Here is a 26726-nt window from a genome sequence, read left to right as displayed (position 1 = left end):
CCTGAGATGCCAGGATCTCAGATTCCAAGCCCCACGTCACTAGGTGGATTAGACTCTATCACAGAGGCCTACAAACGATCAGACGCTACTATCCCAGAATCTGTTGTCCCTTTGTTGGGGGGACATCTGTGAGGATGGAGAGAGAAAGAAGAGTCTCTGTCTGAAGGCCGATCTGTATTCTCTCCTGAGGGCACAGAGGAGAATGGAGAGACTGTTTGGATTTTGCTGCATTGTCAGCCACCACCTTTTGCAGCTTTTCTCCAAAAATGAAGAAGCCTGTAAACTCAGCCAAGCATAGGACCTGCTTAGAGTGAGTATCCACCTTCAGAGTCAGAGTCATAGGTGGCACCTGGCCACTGAGCTGGAAGCTATGGCTCAGGCTGAGAAAATCGTTGTATCCATTGAGACACCATTTCTTAAAGCAGAGCCAAAGTCAGGGTGAACTCTGTACTTAATGGCTTTGAGATCTTCCAGACAGGAGAGAGATGCTCCTGCAAAGCAGGTGGCTGCCAGGGACACTTGGAGGGTGGCAGAGGCGGCTACAAAGCTTTTTTTGGGAGTGGCTTCCATCCTTCTATCTGTGGGTTCCTTAGGACAGAGTTCCCCTGCTGCCCCCAAGGGAACAGCCATATCCCTGGTAAGAGACAGAATCACAGAACTGGAAGGTTCCTCAAGAGATCATCTAGTCCAGTCCCCTGCATTCAAGGCAGGACTAAGTATTGTCTACACCATCCCTGACAGGTGTTTATCCAAGCTGCTCTTAAAAATACCCAATGATGGAGATTCCACAACCTCCCTAGGCAATTTATTCTAGTGTTTAACCACTCTGACAGTTAGGAAGTTTTTCCTAATGTCCAACCTAAACCTCCCTTGCTGCAATTTAAACCCATTGCTTCTTGTCCCATCCTCAGAGGTTAAGAAAAACAATTTTTCTCCCTCCTCCTTGTAACAACCTTTTATGTACTTGAAAACTTATGTCCCCTCTCAGTCTTCTCAAGACTAAACAAACCCAATTTTTTCAATCATCCCTCATAGGTCATGTTTTCTAAACATTTAATCATTTTTGTTGCTCTTCTCTGGACTTTCTCCAATTTGTCCACATCTTTCCTGAAATGTGGCGCCCAGAACTAGACATACCAGCTGAGGCCCAATCAGTGCAGAGTGGAGCGGAAGAATTACTCTACGTGTCTTGCTTACAATACTCCTGTTAATGCATCCCGGAATGATGTTGGCTTTTTTCCCCCCCCCATAGCATTACACTGTTGACTCATATTTAGCATATGACCCCCAGATCCCTTTCCACAGTACTCTTTCCTAGGCAGTCACTTCCCATTTTGTATGTGTGCAACTGATTGTTCCTTCCTACTTTGCATTTGTCCTTATTGAATTTCATCCTATTTACTTCAGACCATTTCTCCAGTTTGTTCATATCATTTTGAATTTTAATCCTATCCTCCAAAGCACTTGCAACCTCTCCCAGCTTGGTATCATCCGCAAATTTTATAAGTGTACTCTCTATGCCATTATCTAAATCATTGATGAAGATATTGAACAGAACCGTACCCAGAACCAATCCTTGCGGGACCCCACTCATTATGTCCTTCCAGAATGAGTGTGAAGCACTGATAATTACTCTCTGGGAATGATTTTCCAACCAGTTATGCACCCACCTTATAGTAGCGCCACCTAGGTTGTATTTCCCTAGTTTGTTCATGAGAAGGTCATGCGAGACAGTATCAAAAGCCTTACTAAAGTCAAGATATACCACATCTACCGCTTCCCCCCCATCCACAAGGCTTGTTACCCTGTCAAAGAAAGCTATCAGGTTCGTTTGACATGATCTGTTCTTGACAAATCCATGTTGACTGTTATTTATCACCTTATTTTCTTCTAGGTGTTTGCAAACTGATTGCTTAATTATTTGCTCGATCATCATTCCGGGTACAGAAGTTAAGCTGACTGGTCTGTAATTCCCCGGATTGTCCTTATTTCCCTTTTTATAGATGGGCACTATATTTGCCCTTCTGCAGTCTTTTGGAATGTCTCCCGTCTTCAATGACTTTTCAGAGATAATTGCTAATGGCTCAGATATCTCCTCAGTCAGCTCCTTAAGTATTCTAGGATGCATTTCATCAGGCCCTGGTGATTTGAAGGCATCTAACTTGTCTCAGTAATTTTTGACTTGTTCTTTCCCTATTTTAGACTCTGATCCTGCTTCATTTTCACTGGCATTCACTATGTTAGACGGCCAATCGCCACCCACCTTCTTGGTGAAAACCGAAAGAAAGAAGTCATTAAGCACCTCTGCCATTTCCATATTTTCTGTTATTGTCTTTCCCCTCTCATTGAGTAACGGGCCTACTCTGTCCTTGGTCTTCCTCTTGCTTCTAATGTATTTGTAGAATGTTTTCTTGCTTCCTTTTCGGTCCCAAGGGAGTTTGATCTTGTTTTGTGCCTTGGCTTTTCTAATTTTGTCCCTACATATTTGTGTTATTTGTTTATATTCATCCTCTGTAATTTGACCAAGTTTCCACTTTTTGTAGGACTCTTTTTTTGAGTTTTAGATCATTGAAGATCTTCTGGTTAAGCCAGGGTGGTCTCTTGGCTTACTTCCTATCTTTCCTATGCAGTGGGATAGTTTGCTCTTGTGCCCTTAATAATGTCTCTTTGAAAAACTGCCAACTGTCTTCAATTGTTTTACCCCCCTTAGACTTGCTTCCCATGGGATTTTACCGACCAACTCCCTGAGTTTGCTAAAGTCCGCCTTCTTGAAATCCATTGTCTTCATTGTGCTGTTCTCCCTCCTACCATTTCTTAGAACAGAGGTGGGCAAACTACAGATCGTGGGACCATCCTGCCCGGCCCCTGAGCTCCTGGTCCAGGAGGCTCGCCCCCGCCCATCCCCTGCTGTTCCCCCTCCCCTGCAGCCTCAGCTCACTGTGCCGCCGGCACAGTGCTCTGGGTGGCAGGGCTGCAAGCTCCTGGGGCAGCGCAGCTGCAGAGCCGTGGCCTGACCCAGTGTTCTGCACGGCACGGTTGCCTGTCCTGGTGCAGCCGCGCCGCCAGCCACCAGTGCTCCAGGCAGCGTGGTAAGGGGGCAGGGAGCGGGGGAGTTCAGGGGGTGGTCAGGGTGTGGATAGGGGTCAGGGCAGTCAGAGGGCAGGGAACAGGGTGTTGAATGGGAGCAAGGGTCCCGGGGGGGGGAGTCAGGAAGGAGAGGAGGGGTTGGATGGGGCGGCGGAGGGCAGTTAAGAGCGGTGGGTCCGGGGGTGGTCAGGGAGAAGGGATGGTTGGATGGGGCAAGGGTCCCGGGGGGCAGTCAGGAAGGAGAGGGGAAGTTGGATGGGGTAGGGGGTCCGGGAGTGGTCAGGGGACAGAGAGCAGGGGGGGTGGATAGGGCAGGAGTTCTGGGGGGGCCATCAGGGGGCGAGAAGCAGGGGGGAGTCAGATAGGGGGCCGGGGCCGGGCCATGCCTAGATGTTTGGGGAGGCACCGCCTCCCCTAACTGGCCTTCCATACGATTTCAGAAACCTTATGCGGCCCTCAGGCCAAAAAGTTCGCCCGCCCCTGCCTTAGAATCATAAATGCTACCATTTCATGATCACTTTCACCCAAATTGCCTTCCACTTTCAAATTCTCAACCAGTTCCTCCCTATTTGACAAAATCAAATCTAGAACAGCCTCCTCCACTAGTAACTTTTTCCACCTTCTGAAATAAAAAATTGTCTCCAATACATTCCAAGAACTTATTGGATAATCTGTGCCCTGCTCTGTTATTTTCCCAACAGATGTCTGAGTAGCTGAAGTCCCCCATCACCACCAAGTCCTGTGCTTTGGATGATTTTGTTAGTTGTTTAAAAAAGCCTCATCCACCTCTTCTTCCTGGTTTGGTGGTCTTTAGTAGACCCCCTACCATGACATCACCCTTGTTTTTTACCCCTTTTATCCTTACCCAGAGACTTTCATCAAGTCTGTCTCTTATTTCTATCTCATCCTCAGTCCAAGTGTATACATTTTTAATATATAAGGCAACACTTCCTTCCTGCGGCAGCGGTTTCTGAGCCATAGAGCCCTTTGGTTCTTGAATATTACAGAACCTGAGGTCGCTCGTTAATATATTTTCCCTTTTTAGGCTTGTTCCATTCACCCCTAATCACTTCCTCAGAAGAGAAGCAAAGGGGAATTGCTGCCTGAGCGGAAAAAATTTACTGAGGCTTAATCTCAGGTTTCAGAGCCAGACAGCTCACCTTCCTCAGTGGAGGAGGAGGAAGAGGGGTCTGAGGAGTTGTATCTCCTGTATTTTTTAGTACTTTTTCTTTCCCCTTTTAGCCTTTTTTAGTTTTTAACTTGTTTTGTGCCCTTTAGGAGCCTTGATGCAGCTTTGGTAAGCCCTCTTGTGACTAGCCTTGCTTTGGATCTGCAGTTGTTTTGACTAGTCTCTCAGAATGCTCCCCACTGGGTCCCATTCAAGGGGAAGGGGGGAAACTCATTGTCAGAGCCCTCCTGGTTGGCTTGGGGGGGGGAAGGGGGCTGGTGAGAAGCCCTGCCTCTTTTCCCAGGGTGCGCAGGACCCACTTTAAGACTTGGAGGGGGACGACTTGTGGCCACACAAGCCTGTTCTGCAGCGGTCCCCTAGGACTTTCCCCCTCAGTTGAGTGGCCAGGGTCCTCTACCCTTTTGGAGCCTCTCCCTGCTCTACACTGGAGTTCTCAGTCCAGGTTTCCCCCGTTGGAGTCACAGCAGCTCTGGTAGGTAATGGACTCCTCCTGCTTGTCAGACTCATAGCCCTGGGACCTAACAGAGCTAGGGACAGAGGACTGGATGAAGGCTGAGCACAACTCAGCACCTTCCAAGTCTAGGAAAGCAGTCTCAAATACAGAGCACCGCTTGTATTTGACCTGATACTTTCTTGGCTGTTCTACCATGCCCGTAAGGGGTAGTGGAGCCGGCAGGGACATGCTGCAGTAGAGGCTCAGGAAGGGTTAAAACCCTGAAGGGTTAACCAACCCCAGGAGGAGGAGGAGGAGGAGGAATACTGAGGAGGGAGAACACTGCTCCCTGTGCCCAAAAAACTGGGCCGAAAAGTTAAAATAGGAAGAGGAAGGGCAGGAGAAAAAAGCCTCCACTGTCTGGCAGCAAGCAGGAGTGGTCAGACTATGTGGTGCCAAAACACTGATCTGCAGCTGTGAGCTGCAGAGAGAGGAGAGCAGCCCATATCTCCAGGACTGCGGGAGACATTGGGCTGGAGAAAGATAGGAAGTGCTATAGTGATATATACAGTCTAGATTCCCGGTTTAGAAGCCAAATCGTCACGTAAACATTATTTGTTGATTATCACAGCAAGACTTTTAAAGCACAGACCTCTTTTAATTCCTCTGTTATAAAGGGGGCTTCTTAGGTACTCCACCTCCCTCTACATATCAGGCCTTACTATTACTCCAATAGTTACCCTAAGATATGCTCTACAGCAAAGATGACTGTGTCAGGACCTAGCCTTTTCTACTTTCTTAAAGGGTGTGTTCTCAGCAGAATATTACATCCCGTTTCACCACAGACACTCTCCTATATACATGGAAAATCATCAGGCTCCAGGGATATGGCTCTGAAGATTTCTCATGAACACCACTCTCTGATCACAGAATCACCAGAGCAACAGCCCCACTTCCTTGTAGGAGGTAAGCCAAAGGCCTTTTGAATTCCAGTTTCTGGATAACTTGCAGTACACACAATGGCCCAGCTTTGCAGAACCATGGTTCCACCTACATGTAAGTTGAGATTTGTGCATATAGGTGCCACAAAACATGCCCAAATCGTGACTTGCAGGTATACACTGGGCACTGAGCATGGACAAATCAGGCACATGCAAAAGTAGGTGCATGGATGTGAAGCAAATATGTATAATTACAGGAATCTACCAAATCACAGGTGCACAGGTCCAACTGAACAAAAGACCAACTTAATGGATACTGAAAATGGAACTCTTCCTTCCACATTTGCATAGTACTACATGCCCTAGTAATAGTGCCTTTTATCCCCTTACCTCTCGCTGCTGCTGGTTTAAACTATGTGAATTCCTCTGGCAAAGTGCAATTGTTTTCACTAAGGTATCTTCAATATCCTTTAATAAGTGGAGTTCTGTTGATTCTAGGTTAATGAAAAACAAAGATTACAACATGGTTCAGATAGTTTACCATGCCATTACTGCTAAATCATTCCAAAAAATAAAACCATGCTGCTCACCTATAATCTCTTCCCTGTATCACAAACAACTGTTATGAAGACAGGCTCTGACCCTTTTTTTGGATTCAGCTCTATAGCAGAATAAACTGTGCTTTGCAAAATGCTTTATGCAACCACATCTGAGTTTTGGCTTAGATATGCCTTGACATTGATTAAAAACATCACATTTTTATTTGATGTTATTGAGTCCTGGAGCTCATGAACAGAGAGCGTAGTAGGAACCACACTGTTTCCTGCCAATGTAGCAGAGTTGCTTCCTTTGGGTTATTTGCCTAGTTTTCAGTAATGGTAAAAACTAATACAAAGTGCTGTGAGGCTGTAATATTTGTTTGCTGCAGAAGCAACTGGTAAATTTCTTCATTTCATTACTGTATGTTTCCTGACAAAGAGCATGCCCACAGTGAGGTACACAGAGTAGCAGGTTTCGAAAAACAGAAACTGCTACATCAGACCACTGATCAATCCAGTCTAGTTGTGGCCTACTTCCAAGAGTGGCCAATACCAATCACTTCAGGGGAAAAAAAAAAAAAATGTTAAAAACCTCACCCTGGACAATCATCACATAACCTGTTCAAAAGGGAAGCTTCTTTCTATACCCTGACAAGTTAATGGTTGGCTTATTCCTGAAACAGGAGAAAGGTAATATCATATTTGTCCTATCTAATATAACTACAGATGATGTCATCCATATACATGTCTGATGGCTTTTTACTCCTAGTAAGCTCTTGGCCTGAACTATATCGTGTGGCAATGAACTGTACAGGCTAATTCTGCTTTGTGTAAAAAGACTAAATTTAAAAGGAAACCAGTATGTGTAAAATGCTGAATGTACTTGCTAGCTTCTTCACCATGCACACTGCTAAGTGCAAATGCATCAAACCACTAAGTTGTGACATGATTGTAGTTTCTCATAAAAGTTTTACTTTGGATTCCAGCATCAGCCATATTCTCTCTAGAGAGGAACGCACTTAGCTCCTCACGACCGCTTTATTAGGGACTGAGGGACTTTTTGGTAGTCCATAACTCCAGGATATATAATGTAGTCTTTTTCTCATTGTTTCTTCAACCAAGAAGACTCTCAATCTGTAAGATGAAAGGATCACTATGTGGAAGATTTCTCTGTCCCTGGAATCCTGTAATGGGATCAGTTACTGCCAGATGTTTCTCATTTTCAAGGACAAAAGTCATTAGCTGTTAGATCTTCCTGTTGTGAAATTAGAATCATGAGATAAATTTCTAGCAGGTCACCACGGTGCCAATCATGACCACAAGGGATCACAGAGCAGCAACTGAACTGTGACAATCCATTGAGGCTCTTGTGAGTCAAAAATCTGAGAATCGCTGGATGATGAAAGTTCACTTGAATTGCTATGATAGCTAAGTTAGCATTTTAAATTCTAGCACTTCTATTTCAGAGAACACACATCTCATGGGAAAACTGAAGGTAAAATAGTTTTTAATTAAAATCAAAACCAACAGCTTACCTTCAATTTCACATGTAAGCATCAGCAACTTGCTTCGTAGTTGCTAAAACAAATCAAAATATATCTTAGACCATTAAAGTCACAGGGTTTATACAAAGGGCACTTTGCTACCTCAGCATGACTACTGCAGTGCATGGACCCTCCCTCATATGTGGGGAACAATCTGCAAGTTAAACTTTGACTAAGATAATCAAAATCAAGTCTCAATCTGTTACAAAGACAACATTCAAAATGTAAAGCAAATTTAAACCAATGCAGAGATGTCTGCTGAGTCTGCAGACAGCCTGGAACATAGCTCTGACAAAAGCTAACTGCTGTTGTAATAACTAGACCTACCAATTTACCGTAATTGTGAATTCAACTGTCAAAAGTGAGTGAAAGCTCATAAAACGTCACAATAATCTATAACAATAAATGTTGATGGGTAAAAGGGCAAAAGGGAGACAAAAAGACTATGTTAGTTCAAACAAAAAGGCCTTCTGCTGTAATTCAGGAATTGTTTTCAGATCATGCCTGGTAAATAAGAGAAGTGTGGGGCCTGAAACCAATGAACACAAACTGGCATATCAGAATTAGGCCTAACTGGTGAACAAAATAATAAGGGGATGAGCTATTCCAGCTATCAATCCCTTTTGGGTCCTAAAAAGAGACCACTGGCTGACTGAAAGATGAGAGCAGGAGGTGTGAGCTTCACCATCCTGGGTGCCACTCCCAGTGTCTCCTGGGACCCTGGACCTTCTTCATCCTAATTCTGAGAGATGTCCTAACCAGACTGGGCCACAGAGAGGGACTCAGGTGACATCACCACCTCCACCTCTACCCGATCCTGCTAAATCCCGAGCACTGCCTGGAAATGTGAGATTCTGCCTTCCCTCCCTTCCCCAATCTGTCATTTTCCTTCCCTACCCTATTTATTTCTATTCTTACACCTCTCTCCTTTTTCTGTATATTTTGCATCCTGTGACCAGAAAAAGACAGCTAAGTGAAATGTCCTAAACAGTCCAAGTTTGCCAGGTCTCAGAGTGGTTGTTCAAATCATACGCTGTGCCTGTATTTCTCCAGCAGTGAGGCTGCAAGTGAGAGCTGACACCAGAGATAGACGCTGCATTTGTTAACTTTGCTGTTCTTTTTTTCGCCCTTCTTGTGTGTTTTCTCTTGTTTCGTCTTCTAGAAAACAGGACTGGACTTAAACAAACAAACAAACAAACAAACAAACAAACAAACAAACAAACAAACAAACAAACAAACAAACAAACAAACAAACAAACAAACAAACAAACAAACAGCTCCAGCCCATCAACTAACTTTTTCTCTTTTCCCCAGAAAGGACAGTTACCACCTAAAAGACTGTCAAATAAGGAGTTTTTTCCTTCAAGAGACTCTCTAAAGGGAAAGGGAAGTTGTTAAAATGAAAGCCTCACTTAACTCTTTACATTTCAAATGCTTAAACTGTTTCTCTCTTTTCTGTATCTTTAATAAAAGGTTAAAAAGGACACTTAATGTGTTTGTCATGATACTAAGCAGGCTGAGATCTCTGTATATCAAACACTGAACCTTGTTTACAACTGTTTAATTAATGTTGGACAGTTTCAGGGTCCCGTTACCACCTCTGACTCTTTGGGCACTTTATGCCATCTAAATTAATACAATATTGCCCTCATTCATCTCAGCAGAACAACACTGAAAACTAATAATGACATTTTAGTGTCAACACAACCTATTTCACTGCTGATCATTTCAGCAGAAGTGTTCAGCTTTGGAATACAGGACATCAGTTTACTATACCTCAAGCATTACTAGGAAGGCACCATGAACGTCTCCTTTCTTCTCCAGCAGGTAGGAGGAAGCTTCATGGAGCAGGTGTTTCTGGGTAATCTGGGCAAAAAAATAGTCTATTTTAAAGTATCTGTTGTTTCTGTTGTTAGATAGAATGGAGTGATTGCATTGGTCAGAGTGGACTTCACATTTCCTGTGCATCCATGTGCTCATGATCCTGGATATTCCCCGTCTGAGGCACACAGACATTTTCACATGAGATGGAGTGTCTTCATTCCTAATCTCACACTATAACTATTAAAAAGGGAATTCCAAGCTTAAATAGAAACAAACAAAAATCAAAATCAAGGAAAGATTATGAGCCATAATAATCAAATACAGGAGAATAAGAATCTCTACAAGCTGTAAAGTACCGGAAGTGCTGCCTACAGAAGTATTAGTCTCTTATGGTTTCAAGCACCTTCCAACACTTTTACCAGCCACAACAATAGAGAACTCTATTCCCATAACCTAGTTACATGTAAAAGAAAAACACCGCATACTGCCATTAGAATGTGAATGTTTGTATGTTTATATATGAAACAGACTGCAATCTGATTGTATTGGCTTGAAAGACATTCCCTAAAACAAACACTTTACAGCGGATCTAACCCAGGGGTGGGCAAACTACGGCTTGCACCAGGCAGCTCAGCCATGCTCTGGTGCCTGCGGATGGGGTAATGTGCAGACGCTGCCTGGTTGCGCCTCCACATAGGAGCCGGAGAAGGGACATGCCACTGCTTCCGGGAGCTGCTTGAGGTAAGCATCGCTCGGAGCCTGCACCCACTGAGCCTCTCCCCACACCCCAACCCTCTGCCCCAGCCCTGATCCCCTTCCCACTCTCCAAACCCCTTGATCCCAGCCAAGAGCAACTTCCTGCACCCCAAACCTCTCATCCCGAACCCCACCCCAGAGTCTGCACCCCTTCCTGCACCCCTGCCCCAGGACTGATCTCCCTCCCCCCCTCCAAACCCCTTGGTCCCAGCCCAGAGCACACTCCTACACCCCAAACTCCTCCTCCCCAGCTCCACCCCAGAGCCCGCACCCCAACCCCAATTTTGTGAGCATGCATGGCCCGCCATACAATTTCTATTCCCCAATGTGGCCCTCGGGCCAAAACGTTTGCCCACCCCTGATCTAACCAAATGACAGAAGAAAAGATTCCATTCTGAAGACTTAGATCCTCTCCTCAATGAACTGAGAACTGAATTTGGAAATTAGTAAGTTAAGTTTTAAAAAGAGCAGCAGCTAAACTGCTCTCTGGCACCACACAGGCATCATCATGAATAGGATCAAAGCATGTTAGAATCAGATTTTACAGCATTTCCCAATTCTTCTTTATTTCTTAACCATGTGAGAATAACAATTAAGAACTGGGCTAATATAATTGTGACCTAGACTGGAGCATAGCTCTGTTTGTCCTGTCCATGCTGACTACCTAAACCATGACAGAAACTCATTTGATAGGAACTGCATTTAACTAAGTTTAAACACCTTTACTAAAATCTGACTGAATGTGGATGAGCACTCACGGTGTACCAGCCTTACCTGAATGGTCTCTTCCAGTCTGTAGAACTCCAGAACCTGCAGTGTCTCTAAAACATGGTCAGGATTGTAGTGACACAACAACTCAATGAACTGTTCAGTGACACAGGGAGATACCTGTAGCATGTCCTGATTGATACCTTCCCTGGAACACAGACAGGAATTTTAATTGCTATTGTATCTCATTCAAGCAGTAGACATGTTAGATGAAAGTAAAAGGCTGCATGTAGCAGACAAAACACAGGTTACAAACCCAGAACTAAACCTGAAGAACGGCTGCCCTCTATAATGGCTCCCCTACAGAACAATGTCAAATTCAAGAGCTCGGTCCTTCCCAAGAAGTTCTGTGGTTTGAGTCCAGGATACCTAAAAGGTCACCTGAAGCTTTAAAGGGAACGGGTATCCCCAGCAACCTTCCCACAGATCTCTGGGCCAGAGGCTAGCTGCACACACCAAGCCATGATTAGCTGATTAATCTGTTAAGACTGCCAAACCACTATTAACACAGCATGTAAATATATTCCAGCCCCTCTGCCTCAGCATGGGGGTGAGGGGTGGACTAGGTGACATCTCAAGGTCTCTTCCAGCCTTACATTTCTATGATTTTATAATTGTGTCCTAAATTTAGATATAAATTTGTTCATGCTTCTCAGCTCTTTGTTCTGGTAAAAACAACAGGCATAGCAGGTACATCACCCAAACACACACCACAGATGAATGGATTTCATTGCACTTGTTTGCAATGGAAACACTGTCTTTCCTGGGAATTGATCAGGAAATGGAAATGAAAATGCAATAAAAGCTTTGATAAGAGAACTGTAGAAATATACACTTCTCTCTATTTACCATCATTGCTTATCAGTCATGGACACAAGGGCACTGGGTTTTAAATTTCCCATGGCAATTTCTATTAACCCCCACGCCCCTAATTTAAAATAAAACTCTCGCTAAATTAAATGGGCCAGATTAATCTCCGACGTATTTCCCGTAACTTCAGTGTAGTTACATTAGGGGGATGAATCTAGTCTCACGTGCTGCCATGAAAACATTTGTATTTGAGACATTAAACTCATTTGTTCCTCTAGGAATCTCTGTTTTAATAAAACCTCTGCCTGAAAGAGGATATAAACATTCATATGGATTGGAGAAAGACAGATGTTTTTGAAGGGGCTTGAATCATGGTTCTTCCTTCTGACATGCTACAAAGATTGGACATTTAAAAAAAATGGTTTTAATAAGCTGATGTAGATATTCTTTGACTGTTCAGCAGCCATGAAATTAAGTTATAACCTTGCAGATCAGGCCTTTTGAAGTAAATAAACCAAATCAATTTACAAACTACTGTGGAAAAAAAGTTTTAATATTTCATAAAGTGCAAACAAATTATATTGCTAAAGCTCATTTTGAAGTATATCCCCATTACACACACACACACACACACACACACACACACAAACCCACAGCACTGGCAACACAACATAATCAGTAGAAGCTTGTGTGTTATGAATAATAAACTACCCCAATAATCTAAGGTCTCTTCAGAGAGAATTTCTTAAGAATAGGACAGGTCAGGGGAATATTGTCAATAAAGAAACTGAATTCTTGGGCTTCCACCTCCTTCGCTCTGTAGTGATAGCTGCAAAAATAAGTTCACTGGGCTCATTTAAATTCTATTAAGGATCATTCTTCTGCACATAGAATCCCACTTATGTTTTCCTGATTGGTCATTTTGGCATGTGCAATCAATCCATTATACCCATTTAATTCTATTATCTTGGACCTCCAGCGATACTGCTGAAGCCCTGAGAGAATTAAATGGACTTTATCCATATTTACAGCCATGTTGTACAAATGTGAACACTGCAGGAATTCAGGTAGTGCAAAGAGGCAGGGTCTGTGGCCTGACTGTGGCTTGTTGAATGTCAGTCCTGTACAGGAAATAGAGAGATTTTGTACAATCAGATTCAAAAGTTGATATTATGCTTTTAAGAGTGACTTCCTGTTGACGGTTTGAACACACAGTGTAATGTATGTGCTTATGATCAGACTAAGAGGGAAGTGGCCACTTCCTAACTATTTCAGGGCTAAATTGGATGAGTTTATTACCTGGAGATTTATGAAACCTATTGCTGTTGACAAGAAAAATATTGAAGTCCAGTGCAATTTCTCCTTTCTTTGGGGCTCATTTATCACAATAATCTGATGGTGATACTGTTGCACAAACACAGGCAAATTCAAAATCCAGATGGCAGTAACACCTGTTTATCAATATGCAAGCCAAACATCTGGAGCACACAGACACTCATACTGAAAATTTATGAACTGAGAATTATCACTGTACAGGATTGTGTGTTCAGTTCTGGGCATCTCAATAAAGTAACTGACAAATTTGTGGATTCTTAGAGAACAATAGCAGAAGCTTAGACTGCTGGTAATCAGAAGAGAAAAACAGGCAAAGCAAGTTTTCAGAAACGGAATTTTGTCCCTATGCTCATTTCACCCCTTTTCCTATGGAATCACATTTGTAACTGCACAATACAGTTTAATGCAGGGAGAGACTCCTACTATGGACATCTCAACTGATAATCACTCCCCAACTGGCCCTACCCCTTTAAGAAGCCACACTCAGGCCTTTCTGGGCTAGGCTCACCAGCATGAGGTTAGCGTATAGCAATCCCAATGTAAAAACCCAGTCACAGAGAGCAGAAGTACCTTTTATGTATCAAGTGTATCTATCTTGACTGGCCCTGTCACTCGCAGACTAGTCTCCTGTGGTTTGCAGAGACTTTAGCTCCTATCTCAAGGAGAATAACTTTGTCCTCAGAAGAGACAGCCTTTTATAGCAGCAGCTACAGTGGAGCTCAGCTAATCAATTTCTTGCCTCTCTTTGGATCTGTATTAGCTCCTTCTCTGCCTTCATGATGCAAGTGTCTGCAAACGTTTGTGTAATGTGAAAAATCACAAAATCTTAAAGACCTGGGATGGAAAAGCCTTGTTAGCTCATCTGGATCATTCCCGTGTCAAGGCAGAATTGTACCCTACAATGTTTTATGGTCATGTGTGTATTTATGCATTTATACATGTGTTTACAGCAGTGTACTTTAACTAAAGAGTTATGATTTTGAGCAGAAAGTTATAAACTATCCAATTTACTTACATACCTTGGGTCAAGGAGACTTCTCAAAAATTGGAAAAGCAAGAATTGGTCCTGAATAGTGGGGAAAACAAAAAAGAATTAATATTTTAATATAATAATCTGGTGTTGAGTTGTCTGAAGTTATACCCATTGAAAGAATTATTATTCACTCTTATGGGACTGATGCTCATGAAGAGTCTGGCCAGAGCCGCTGCCTTGAGCAAATCTCCTAAACCAGTTTCACTTGGTATAATTCCTCCTAGCCTAGCAGTTGTTTTTTGGATTGTAAAAGGACTACATGATCGTTATGAACAAGTGCTAGCCATCCGGTCTTAGAAACCCTGCAGCTGTGCTGTCAAGTGAAGCAACCTGAGCTTCATAGATAGATACATTTTAAGGTCAAAAGAGATGATGATCTAGTAATCTGACCTTCACAGGCTATAGAATTTTACCCAGTGATTCCCACATCTAAAACCGTAACTTGTGGCTGAACTAGAGCATCTTTGGAAAGTCATTCATCTTTAGTTAAGAACTCGTGATGGAGAATTTACGACATCGCTTGGCAATCTATTCCAATGGTTAACTACCTTTACTGTAAAAAAACTCTCTTATTTCAGTTTGAATTTGTCTAGCTTCAGCTTCCTCCTCTTTGGATTGCACTATGTCTTTGTCTGCTAGATTAAAGAGCTCTCCATTGTTAGATACCTTTTTCCTGGATAGGTAATTACAGACCATCAACTCTGAATCTTCTCTTAGATAAGAGAAATCGACTGGACTCCTTAAGTTTTTCACCATAAGATTCTTTTCCAGACTTTAAATCACTCTTGCAGCTCTCAATTTTTAACATCTTTTTAGAAACCAAGACACCAGCTCTGAACACAGTATTCCAGCAGTGGTCTTACCACGGAGTGGATAAACCTTGCTGCCACACCACTGTGACAACAGATCTTGACTCTGAGAGGATCTTTAGACCGAACAAGCAGCTCTAAAAAACAGGCCTGTAACCCACAAGTTTTAAGAGCCTCATGCAGAAGCAAATGTTGCATGGAGTGTCAATCCTTTGAGCCCTTTTAGGAAGTCTATTAGACAACACAGTCCCTAACAGCGTCCTTCCTTCAACATTTATCATAGAAATCAGAAATGGGACGCACCTCTTAAGTGCAGGTTATTTGCTGGATCTACCAGAATTGGCAAAGCTTGTGGTATCAAACAATGAAAAGCTGTTGAAACTATCTAATAAACTTATCAAAAACCAAGACAATCTAACCAAGAGCAGAACTATTTATTATAACTATCACAACAAAAATGGAGGTTGGTTCTGTACCTCCCCAGCAGCAGGACAGATAAGAACAGACTGTCTATATAAAATTGGCTTGATGGACAGACATGTTTGAATGGATCCTGGCAGGCACTATGTTTGGGGCAGCTAGGAAAGCAGCTCTTTTAAACCTTGTTTAGGGACTCAAGAGTGAGAATCATAGAATATCAGGGTTGGAAGGGACCTCAGGAGGTCATCTAGTCCAACCCCCTGCTCAAAGCAGGACCAGTCCCCAATTTTTGCCCCAGATCCCTCAATGGCCCCCTCAAGGATTGAACTCACAACCCTGGGTTTAGCAGGCCAATGCTCAAACCACTGAGCTATCCCTCCCCCAAATGGAATGTATTGATGCCAAGCACAGAAGGGCATAGCAGCTTCTTACTAAAGGGAATAGTCTGACTCCTTGCTATATATTTGTACAGAGGAGAGCAGCAAGGGTTCCATTTGTAAGGATTTAGAAGTGTTTGGAAGGGATGAGGAAGTTACTCACCTTGTGCAGTAATTATGGTTCTTCGAGATATGTCCCCCTATGGGTGCTCCACTGTAGGTGTATGTGTGCCCCTGCACCTCTAATCGGAGATTTTTGGTAGCAGTGTCCCGTAGAGCCGGTGCATGTGCTCTCCCTCCCTCATGGTCTGCCTTGAGGCTATTTAGCACTGCACAGACGAACCCCCCTCACTTCCTTCTCTACCGCACAGCCCTATCGAGAACTCTGAAGTAGAGGGGAGGAGGGTGGGTTGTGGAGCACCCACAGGGACACACATCTCAAAGAACCATCGTTACTTCACAAGATTAGTAACTCCTCCTTCTCCTTCGAGTAGTGTCCCTATGGATGCTTCACTGTAGGTGACTCCTGAGCAGTACCCACCACTGGAGGCCGGGACTTCGGAGTGGAGTCTTTTACTACAGAGAGTACTGTGGAGTCGAAGATGGTGTAAGCGGCCAAATCTTCAGCAATTGCATAATATTCTGCGAAAGTATGGGCAGAGGCCCAAGTCATTGCTCTATAGATTGCTGAGATAGAGGTATCCCTACAGAATGTGACTGAGGTAGAAAATGACCTCATGGAGTGTGTATGGACTCTGAATGGAAGCAAGTTGTGCCCTTGATAAGTGACTAATGCAACTAGAGACCCATTTGGATAGTCTTTGAGCTGATATCACAGAGCATTTGGATCTTTCTGTGGACAAAAGGAAGAGTTTAGGGGATTTCCTGAAGTCTTTAGTCCTGTCCAAGTAGAATGCTAATGTCCTTCTAATATCTAGCATATGCACAATTATCTCCCAGGTGTTACAATGTGGTTTTTGGGAAAAAAACAGGGAGACGGATCTGTTGATTCATATGGAAAGTGCAGAGAAAGTAGGGAGAAACTTGGGATATGGCCTTAGAGTTACTTTGTCTTTTTTTAAAAAAAGGTTGTGAATGATGGATGTGCCATCAGGGCCGCTATTTCTCCTATGTGCCTAGCTGAGGTGATGGAAATTAGAAATGCTGTCTTCATGGACAGGTGAGAGAGAGAACAAGTTGCCCTGGACTCGGAGGAAGGTCTATTCAAAGCCCTGAGAACTAGGTTAAAGTCCCAGGCTGGAGCAGGTGGTGTCACACGCGGGAAGAGATTCCCAATGCCCTTAAAGAATCTACTCATTAGTGGGTGAGCAAACACCAAGTGGGAAGCCAATTTCGTTGCGAGATGAACCTTAAGGGAGCTGAGTGAGAGTTTATAATGTAGTGCAAAATCAGAGGGAGGAAAGATGAGGTTGGGTCTGTGTGTTTGGAATGACACAAACTTGGAGTCGTTTCCATTTTGTAGATAAGTATGTTGAGTGATCAACTTTTGGTTGTGTTGCAACACATCTTTCAGCTTGTCAGAGCATTCTGCCTTTAAGACTTGGAACTAAGAAGAAGCCAAGCCTGGAGGTGGAGGACCCGCGGGTTGGGGTGAAGGGTCAGCCCATTGTTTTGAGAGAGCGGGTGAGGGATGGGCTGAAGAGAAACAGGAGGGCATATTGCCATCTGTGTCAGGTAAGGGAGCCAGACTTGTCATGGTCAAGAGGGGCAATCAGAATAACTCTCGCTTTGTCTTGCTGAATTTTCAACAGAATTTTGGATAGAGTAGGAAACTGGGAAAAGACGTACAAGTGGGCCCTGTCTTGTGGGAAGATGAGGGCAATTGCCAGTGAATGTTTCCCCAGGCCAGCCCTGGAGCAGCAACAAGGACCTTTCTTGTTCCATTAAATAACGAAGAAATCCATAGTCATGGTTCTTCAAAGGGTGGATATACCTTGAAGCACCTCTGAATTCAGTACCCACTCATTGTCGTGAGAAAATTGCAACTGAGACTGTCGGCTGTATCCTTGGTAGACAGATAGCTGAGATGAGCACATTGTGATGGGTGCATCAATTCCAAAGTTTGAGTGCTGTCCTGTAGAGGGAAGGAGATCTGGCAGCTCCTTGGCGGTTTACACAAAACATACAGGTCACATTAAGCCCATCATGACCTTTGTGTGTTGTTTTTGAAGAAAGGCAGAAAGTGTGCACAGGCACTCCTGACAGCCCTTCGCCCCAAAAGAGCTTTATGGAAGGTCATTTCTGTGGAAGACTATTTGTCTTGAACCTTGTGGTTGTGTAGTTGATCTCCCCGGAGTATTAGGCAGATGTGTCCCAGGGTGGTGAATGTGGGTAGCAAGAGGAACGCTCTCGCTTGTACTGCATCAGGGTTGGTGCTGATAAAGTCTAGTCACTGTACCGCGGTTAGTATGTCGCTACAATGAAGAGAAACTTGGAGAATACCCTGTGTGGAGCAGTCTGTACTGAAAATGATCCTGCCCCAAAGGTAAGCAATAGGAAATCTCCTGTATGATGGCTGTATTGAGATATGGAAGTAGGCACCCTGTAGGTTCAGGGCTAGAAATCAATCTCCTTCCTTTAGAGCTGGTCCTAACTGCTGTGAAGTAGGGCAAGGTGACTTCTGAATGGCATGACAGGTGTATAGATGGTAGCTGATTCTGTAAGGTATCATTGTTCAGGCCCTCGACCAGCTCATCAAAAGTGCTTATAAGAGACAGTTTGAGAAGTCATGGACTGGGGTGCAGACTGTTCCCACTTTTGAGCCCTGGTCCTCTTACACTGTGGCTCATAATAGCACTGAGATGGTGGGTATTGAGAAGATTGTGACCTGTGGTGCAGTTGAGAGGTATATCTTCTCTTCTGTCCCACAGCGTAGATTCCTAAGGAGTATAATGTGGCCTGAGAATCCTTCAGGATGTGGAGAGAAAAATCTGTCTTCTCCGCGAAGAGTTTGGCCCTTCAAATTGGAAGTCTGTAGCTCTTTGGGCAATCTAGAGAGGCGTAGCCAAAAAAGCCAAAAAAACCCCAAAAACAAAACAAAACAAAAAAAACCCCACAACACAACCCACCTCAGTTCCACTGTCATGGAGACTTGGGCAGGCAGCTGTAACAGCTACATCCAGTGCTGTCTCTAGGACCAGTCTGGCTATTAACTGACCGTCTCTAAGAATGGTCTGAATGTGTTCTTCTTGTGTTTCCAGTAACGTTCCAGAAACATATTGGGTTTCCCATAATTAATAAAATTGTATTTGGCCATGACAGTTTGGTAATTTATGACTCTAAACAGTAATGTTGTCGATGAATATACCATCTTGCCAAGCCTGATCGTATGGAGTTGACTTGGCATCATGTTGCGGATGTTGAAAACAAAGTCTGCCTCCTTGGGTAGAGATGTAGGGGTTTTTTCTGGTTTGTTTGTTTACACTCTGTTGCTGGATGGTGCAATGGAGGCTGGTGTCTGCCAGATTACTTTGGTAGGATCTAGAATCGTCTCATTAATTGGGAGGACAATTCTAGATGAGAAGGTGGTGTGCAGAATTTCCACCAACCTGTGATGTGTATCTGCCACCTCCTGTAGGGGAATCTGCCACCCTCTTGGTAAGATCCAGAAAGTTCCTAAAATCTTCACCTAGTGATGAGGGGTGGGCAGCACGGCCTCATCTGGGAGAGATGAGGAGAAGTGTGCTGGAGGGGTAGCTTCCTCTTCAGGTTCTTTTTCCTGTTCTGAAAAAGCTTCCTCCTGCCCTGACTCAGGTGTCTGGACAGCCAGGCTGTAGCAAACCATCTGGTGGACTCTCCCTGAGAGACATCGGGGATGGTCGCGACATATGTGTGTACGTCGCCCAAGAATTACAATATGGCCTTCGGGGGGGGGTGAGGGACAAAGGTGGGCATGGGCGGTGGGCTTACCGCAGGGGGCCCGTACTGTGATTGTAAGTTAGCTTGATGGAATTGGGGGGGACCCTTGTAGTGTGACAGTGGGCCACAATGAGGGCCAGGAAAATGATCTCCTCCTGGCCAGCGTCAGATTCTTCACTGCGTAAGGGTGGTGCTGACTGGGGTATTGGCAGTATATAGCCCAGTGCCAAGAGCGATTCTGGGTGCCGGGATGTGCTTGATACTGGGGTCCTGGTACCAAGTAATGGGGATTGTGGTTCTTTCCCAATCATCAGGTCTCCAGGGTACCAGAGCTCATGCAGTGCCATGCGTTCATTTGGTACCACAGAGGAGTCTCCATGGTACGCTGTCAGTACCGATAGTTGGGCAGAGCACTCCCTCAATGAGAGTTTTGTTGTGCCCAGTACAGAAAGTTTGTTGGTGCCACTATTTTAGAGATGGTATGGTAATTGTCTCTCTCTGGGTACTGAGGCCACGGGCAGGGGTGGCAGGTTTGTAGAAATTTTGGTGGTGCCCAGAACCTGCTCCCCACCTACCTAAGGCTCTGGGAGGGAGTTTGGGTGGGGGGAGGAGGTCTGGGGTGCAGGCCCTGGGCTGGGGATTAGGGTGCAGGAGGGGTGCAGGCTCTGGGAGGGAGTTTGGGTGCGGGGAGGAGGTCTGGGGTGCAGGTCCTGGGCTGGGGATTAGGGTGCAGGAGGGGTGCAGGCTCTGGGAGGGAGTCTGGGGTACAGGCTCTGGGATGGAGTTTGGGTGCAGGCTCTGGGCTGGGGGTATAGAAGGGGGTGAGGGATGCAGGCTCTGGGAGGGGGTGTGTGGGAAGGAGGAGGGGGTGCATGGGGATGCAGGCTCTGGGAGGGAGTTTGGGGATAGGAGGGGGTGCAGGGGTGAGGGCTGTGGGTCTGAGGATGAGAGGTTTGGGGTGTGGGAGGAGGCTCAGGGCTGGGACAGAGAATTAGGGTGTGGGGGGATGAGGGCTCTGTCTGGGGCTGGGGTTGAGGGGTTTGGGGCTTTGGAGAGGCTCAGGGCTAGGGCGGAAGGGCACCCTGCCCTGCCATTAGTGAATGGTGGGCAGTAGGACCCTGCGGCAGCAGTTGATGCGGGGAGCCAGCAATGCAGAGTCAGCGTGAGGGCTCCGGGGCCGGGAGAGGTGAGAGGGAGCAGCAAGTGGGGACCGGGGGAAAGACCCGGCCCCAAACATTGGTGTAGCTGGGCCCCCGGGCCCTGAATATTGCTGGAGCCCGGGTACCACGTGTGTATATAACTCGCTGCCCCTGGCCACAGGTCTCCAGAGTACCAGAGCAGGTGTGTTACCATGGGCTCACGTGGTACCACAGAGGAGTATCTGTAGTATGCTGTCAGTATCGATGGTTGGGAATGTGCACCTGGTACCAAAGGTTTCAGAGTAACAGCCGTGTTAGCCTAAATTCGCAAAAAGAAAAGGAATACTTGTGGCACCTTAGAGACTAACCAATTTATTTGAGCATGAGCTTTCGAGAGATACAGCTCACTTCATCGGATGCATACCATGGAAAATACAGATGTTTTTATACACACAGACCATGAAAAAATGGGTGTTTATCACTACAAAAGGTTTTCTCTCCCCCCACCCCACTCTCCTGCTGGTAATAGCTTATCTAAAGTGATCACTCTCCTTACAATGTGTATGATAATCAAAGTGGTCCATTTCCAGCACAAATCTAGGGTTTAACAAGAACGTCTGAGGAACAGTATGGGGGGGGGGGGAAGGAATAAACAAGGGGAAATAGGTTTCTTTTTATAATGAATCAACCATTCCCAGTCTCTATTCAAGCCTAAGTTAATTGTATCCAACTTGCAAATTAAGTCCAATTCAGCAATCTCTCTCTGGAGTCTGTTTCTGAAGTTTTTCTGTTGTAATATCGCAACTTTCATGTCTGTAATCGCGTGATCAGAGAGATTGAAGTGTTCTCCGACTGGTTTATGAACGTTATAATTCTTGACATCCGATTTGTGTCCATTTATTCTTTTACGTAGAGACTGTCCAGTTTGACCAATATACATGGCAAAGGGGCATTGCTGGCACATGATGGCATATATCACATTGGCAGATGTGCAGGTGAACGAGCCTCTGACAGCATGGCTGATGTTATTAGGCCCTGTGATGGTGTCCCCTGAATAGATATGTGGGCACAGTTGGCAACGGGCTTTGTTGCAAGGATAGGTTCCTGGGTTAGTGGTTCTGTTGTGTGGTGTGTGGTTGCTGGTGAGTATTCGCTTCAGGTTGGGGGGCTGTCTGTAGGCAAGGACTGGCCTGTCTCCCAAGATTTGTGAGAGTGTTGGGTCGTCCTTCAGGATAGGTTGTAGATCCTTGATATACCAAAGGGTTTCTCTGTGCCGCTCTTTTAGAGATGGTACGGTAATTGTCCCCTCTCCTTAGGGGGCGGAACTATCTCTGTCTCTGGGACCAGTGCCTTCGGGATGGTGCTGCAGAGCAGAGCTCACAGCAGGAGACCCCTTCTCTGGTGCCTGCTTCAGAGCAGAGCTCACAGCAGGGGGCCCCTTATAGGTGCCATGCTTCAGAGCTGCTGGTGTCACCCTACCAAGGTGGCTGCTCTGGGGAGCCCCTCTGGCTGGCCAGTTGCTTCGAGGAGCTCTTTTTATGAGCCTTTCCAGGGGTAGTCTGCTGGTGGCTCTCTCTCTCCCCCCCTCCTTCTCCTCTTCATGAGTCGACCCCTGAAGGCTCCAGGGATGATCGGGGGTTTCTGGAGTCCCCTTCAGACTGAAGTGTTTTCTCCATAGGGAGGCGTTTTAACTTCAGCTCCCAGCTCCTGTGAGGCTGCCATTTTAGCTGTGGCAGGTAAAGCACTTCTGTGAGGCTCTCCCAGGCACAAAGAGTGTGTCTGGCCATTACAAGGAACTGACTCCTGGCAGGAGAGGCAGGCTTGGAGCAGACACACCCAGGCATGCCCCTGGGCAGGGGGCTGTCATCCTCTAGCAGGGAGGAATGCAGAAGAATGTTGTCTTTACCTTTTCTTTTTTTTTAAAACTAAAAATAAAAGATTATGAGTCTACTAGTGGGGACTGGGGGGGGAGAATGCCCCCAGACAGGGCAGGAAACTGAAGTTCTTTTCCTTTCTCTCTCTCTCTTTTTTTTTAAACCCAAAGGAATAAAATAAAACAAAGAAACACTAGCCTAACTACTTTTAAGAAGAACAAAGGTAACAAAACAAACACTACTTATGCTACTGACACAGATAAGGAAGGGACAACTGCTCATTCCTTCTGAGGCCAGTAGAGAAAGAGGGTGGGGGGGGGGTTCCGCCCAAGCTGTGCTAAATAGCCTCAAGGCAGACCACGAGGGAGGGAGGGCACATGCGAGGACTCAATGGGACACTGCTACCAAAAATCTTCAATTAGAGGTGCAGAGGCACACATACACCTATGGAGCACCCATAGAGACACTACTTGAAGAAATACACCTTTCTGTTTCAGGCTACACAACTGACCTCAGGCAGGGGGTTGGATGGAAACTCTCCCAGCAACAAGTTATTTCATAAATGCGCAGTTCAGGGGCTTCTACACTTTCCCCTGTTGCAGCTGGTTCTGGCCACTGTCAGAGACTGGACTAGATGGACCTCCAGCTTGAGCTGGTCTGAAAATCCCTGTGAACATGGCCAAAGCCAATGCTGAGAAACACCTGATTCAATTATAAAAACATAGTTCAATCCAAAGTGCGTTTGCAAGTTTTTACCTGAAGATTTTTAATGATTCCCTCAATCTGGTCATTGAAGTGAGTGGCTATCAGGTCTGCCGCTTTATTCGGGCTCAGTAACAGCAGCTCCTGGAGACAGAGGGAGAAAATACACTACCTTTAGTCTTACAAACTACAGGATCATGCATTAATGCTGATCCCACTCATACTGTACTATACCTACAAATCTACATGACCATATCTAGAAGTGTAGTAACAGTGGGTGAGGAATGCTTTTGAAGCAACAATTAAAAAAAGATTAAGAGGTACAGAACAGGCAGAGACAAAGCACAAAAATCCTCATACTGGTGACGCATGGGCCTCAATCCTGAGCTGCAGTTGTCACCTCACCGGCTCTTCTTCCCTGCGTTCCACCCCTGTTGCTCTGACAAGACTTCCAGTTAGTGCCAGTTGTACAGGTGTTTTGGTGATGTGGCTCCTGTTGTGCAGGAAGTGGACTAAAACCATCAACTAATTTCACAGGCCATTCATTGGCATTCCAACGGTGATAACTTCCGATCAATACAGGCCTCAGCTGGACTGAAACCAGGGACAAAAAGGCTCTATATCGTATCTGACATCATTAGGAAACCTACAACGGAATCGTTCTTCACCAGGGCAGTATCACTACAACAAAACCAGACAGGATGGCAGGTGAAGGGAAAAAGAATTTCCTTTGTGAATTTATCCAATTCATTCTGTTCTGATCAGAAGCACTTTTTCCTCAATTCCATACTGTCCTCACAGGTCATACATAGATTAATTTTCCACTCACGCATTTATGTTGGTAAGAGTAAGTTATTCACATATAAATATGGCACCAAGGAGCCTGAAAAGCACTGAAAGAATGTGATACAGCACTATTCAGGGACTACCACAATAGATATATTATAGTGGGCCACTACTAAAGCAATATAAAAGGTGTTTCTAGCAAAGCCTACCTTACAACTACTCAGAACTTTGGCAAAAATATTCTTTTCAGACGAGGAATGGACAATTTGATTAAGTCAGAGTGATTTCTTTTGCCAAGTTTCACATAAAATGAATCATAATTTACAGTTACCCAAAGTTAAACAATTAGAAGCTTTGAGTTTAAGTTTAAATAACTGAAAATGATCATTTTCAAATGAAATTCGGTACATCATTAATCCTCATGGAGGATAATTGTTTAGCCTACTTTGGAGAGAGATTTTTCATCCTGCAAGATAACAATCGTGAAAAATAATGTACCAAGAATGAACAGCTTTTCAGCCCTATAATTACACTGTCATTGAAATATAGTTTTGATGATGAAAGTTAACTTGAAAACCAGTAATTTACCAGAAACTTGGCCTCCAAATGAATAAAATAATATCCATCAATTCGGTGTTATACGAATAGCTGGAAATTTTTGTCTCAAGCTTTTTAAAATTGTGTTTGTACTGAACTTTGAAAAAGGGGAAGGAGAGTTGTTTATTGGTTAGAGCAGGGGACTGGGAAACAGGATGTGTGTGTGTGGTATTCCTGACTTTGCCACTCACATGCTGTGTGATTTTAACTTAACCTCTCTTTGACTCAGTTTGCCTCTGTAAAATAAGGATATTGTCTTCTTTACAAGACACCAACTCATCGTGCATTGTCGAATGCTTTGATGGAATGCACAGTAAACATGCACTATGTGACTACTGAAAATACACACCCACACACCACAAGACAAAACGTATAGCAGCTATCAACTCCTCCTTTGCAGTGCTTCAGGAAACTCCTCTTCTATAAACCCTACCAAAACCAGCTATGCCATTCTCAAAGACAATACTCTCCTGCCTACAAAGAAGCACAAGGTGGATAAGGGAGAAACTGGTTTAAATTCAGAAAAACAAGCAATTCAGTCTGTCCTGTACCTCAATGTGTTTCATAGCCTTCTGCCACACTGACTGCTTCTCCTCGGCACTGTACCCAGGAATGGATAGGATATTGTGGATGTAGTTGAACACTTCTTCCTGAAAAGGCATGAACTAAGAAGGTATAGTATGTTCTGGGAAGTGCATCAATGACAGCTTGCAAACTCACTTATTTGGACACAGTCATTTTCAGACTACCCACTAAACTGTATTTGCAACATGGACAATTGATTATTTAAGGATTTCTTTGGTTGTTAGAAGAAAAGGAGTACTTGTGGCACCTTAGAGACTAACCAATTTATTTGAGCATAAGCTTTCATGAGCTGTAGCTCACTTCATTGGTTGCATCCGATGAAGTGAGCTATAGCTCACGAAAGCTTATGCTCAAATAAATTGGTTAGTCTCTAAGGTGCCACAAGTCCTCCTTTTCTTTTTGCGAATACAGACTAACACGGCTGCTACTCTGAAACCTTTGGTTGTTAGAGGTGAAGATAAACTGATAGGGAGGTTTTAACATAATAGCTCCGCTCACAGAATTAAAACATACAGTCACAGAAGGAGTGCACTTCAGAAGCAGTACTAGGGCTAGCCCACCTTGGGAAGCGCCACTTCCAATGACTGAATTGTTGGACAACCTCAGCTACTGGTAATAGTTATGGTTTGACCTAAAGTAGTTCTTAAAGGAACAAAGGGAAAGTATGAGGAGGAGTAGAACTGTATGTGAAAAGAAGTGGCTGAGATTGTTGACAAAGAGTAGCTTTACTTGGATCTCCTCAGTTATTAGAGCAGTCATCTTTTTCCCTTCTGGGGAGGATGGAATGTGACCCCTTGACAAAGAGAACAGATAAAAGGAGGGAAGAGAGTATTCCTTCAGAGTGAAGGTCATTGCTCCCACCGTCCCACTGTATTGCTTGCTAGTGCTCACATTCTCTTCAAGATTCTCCTGTGTCGTCCTCAGCAGCTCACCAATTCTCCTTTATCCTCCCCACTTCCATCTATCACTCTCTCTAGTCCTCTGTTTCTTCTCCCTGTCTCTATTATCCACTTTTCTTTTCACATCTACTTTTACATCAATGGTAGCAGATGACAGAACGAGGAGTAATGGTCTCAAGTTGCAATGGGGGAGGTTTAGATTGGATATTAGGAAAAACTTTTTCACTAAGAGGGTGGTGAAACACTGGAATGCGTTACCTAGGGAGGTGGTAGAATCTCCTTCCTTAGAGGTTTTTAAGGTCAGGCTTGACAAAGCCCTGGCTGGGATGATTTAACTGGGAATTGGTCCTGCTTCGAGCAGGGGGTTGGACTAGATGACCTTCTGGGGTCCCTTCCAACC

General features: G+C 44.6%; 1 protein-coding gene across 1 annotated transcript in view; it reads right to left on the bottom strand.

The window, feature by feature from the left end:
- The window catches only part of VPS8 (VPS8 subunit of CORVET complex), a 232485-nt gene that overhangs the window by 72756 nt on the left and 133003 nt on the right, over nucleotides 1–26726 (bottom strand). Inside the window, exons 32-38 of the mRNA XM_074964097.1 lie at nucleotides 25394–25492; nucleotides 23514–23603; nucleotides 14246–14292; nucleotides 11088–11229; nucleotides 9510–9599; nucleotides 7725–7767; nucleotides 6041–6144 (exon numbers count right to left, since the gene is read on the bottom strand). Of these exons, the coding sequence (XP_074820198.1) occupies nucleotides 6041–6144; nucleotides 7725–7767; nucleotides 9510–9599; nucleotides 11088–11229; nucleotides 14246–14292; nucleotides 23514–23603; nucleotides 25394–25492 (615 nt within the window). The remainder of the gene's footprint in view (nucleotides 1–6040; nucleotides 6145–7724; nucleotides 7768–9509; nucleotides 9600–11087; nucleotides 11230–14245; nucleotides 14293–23513; nucleotides 23604–25393; nucleotides 25493–26726) is intronic.

This window comes from Natator depressus, chromosome 9 (assembly GCF_965152275.1).
Source record: "Natator depressus isolate rNatDep1 chromosome 9, rNatDep2.hap1, whole genome shotgun sequence".
NCBI lineage: Eukaryota > Metazoa > Chordata > Testudines > Cheloniidae > Natator > Natator depressus.
This window is presented reverse-complemented; position numbering and strand designations above follow the sequence as displayed.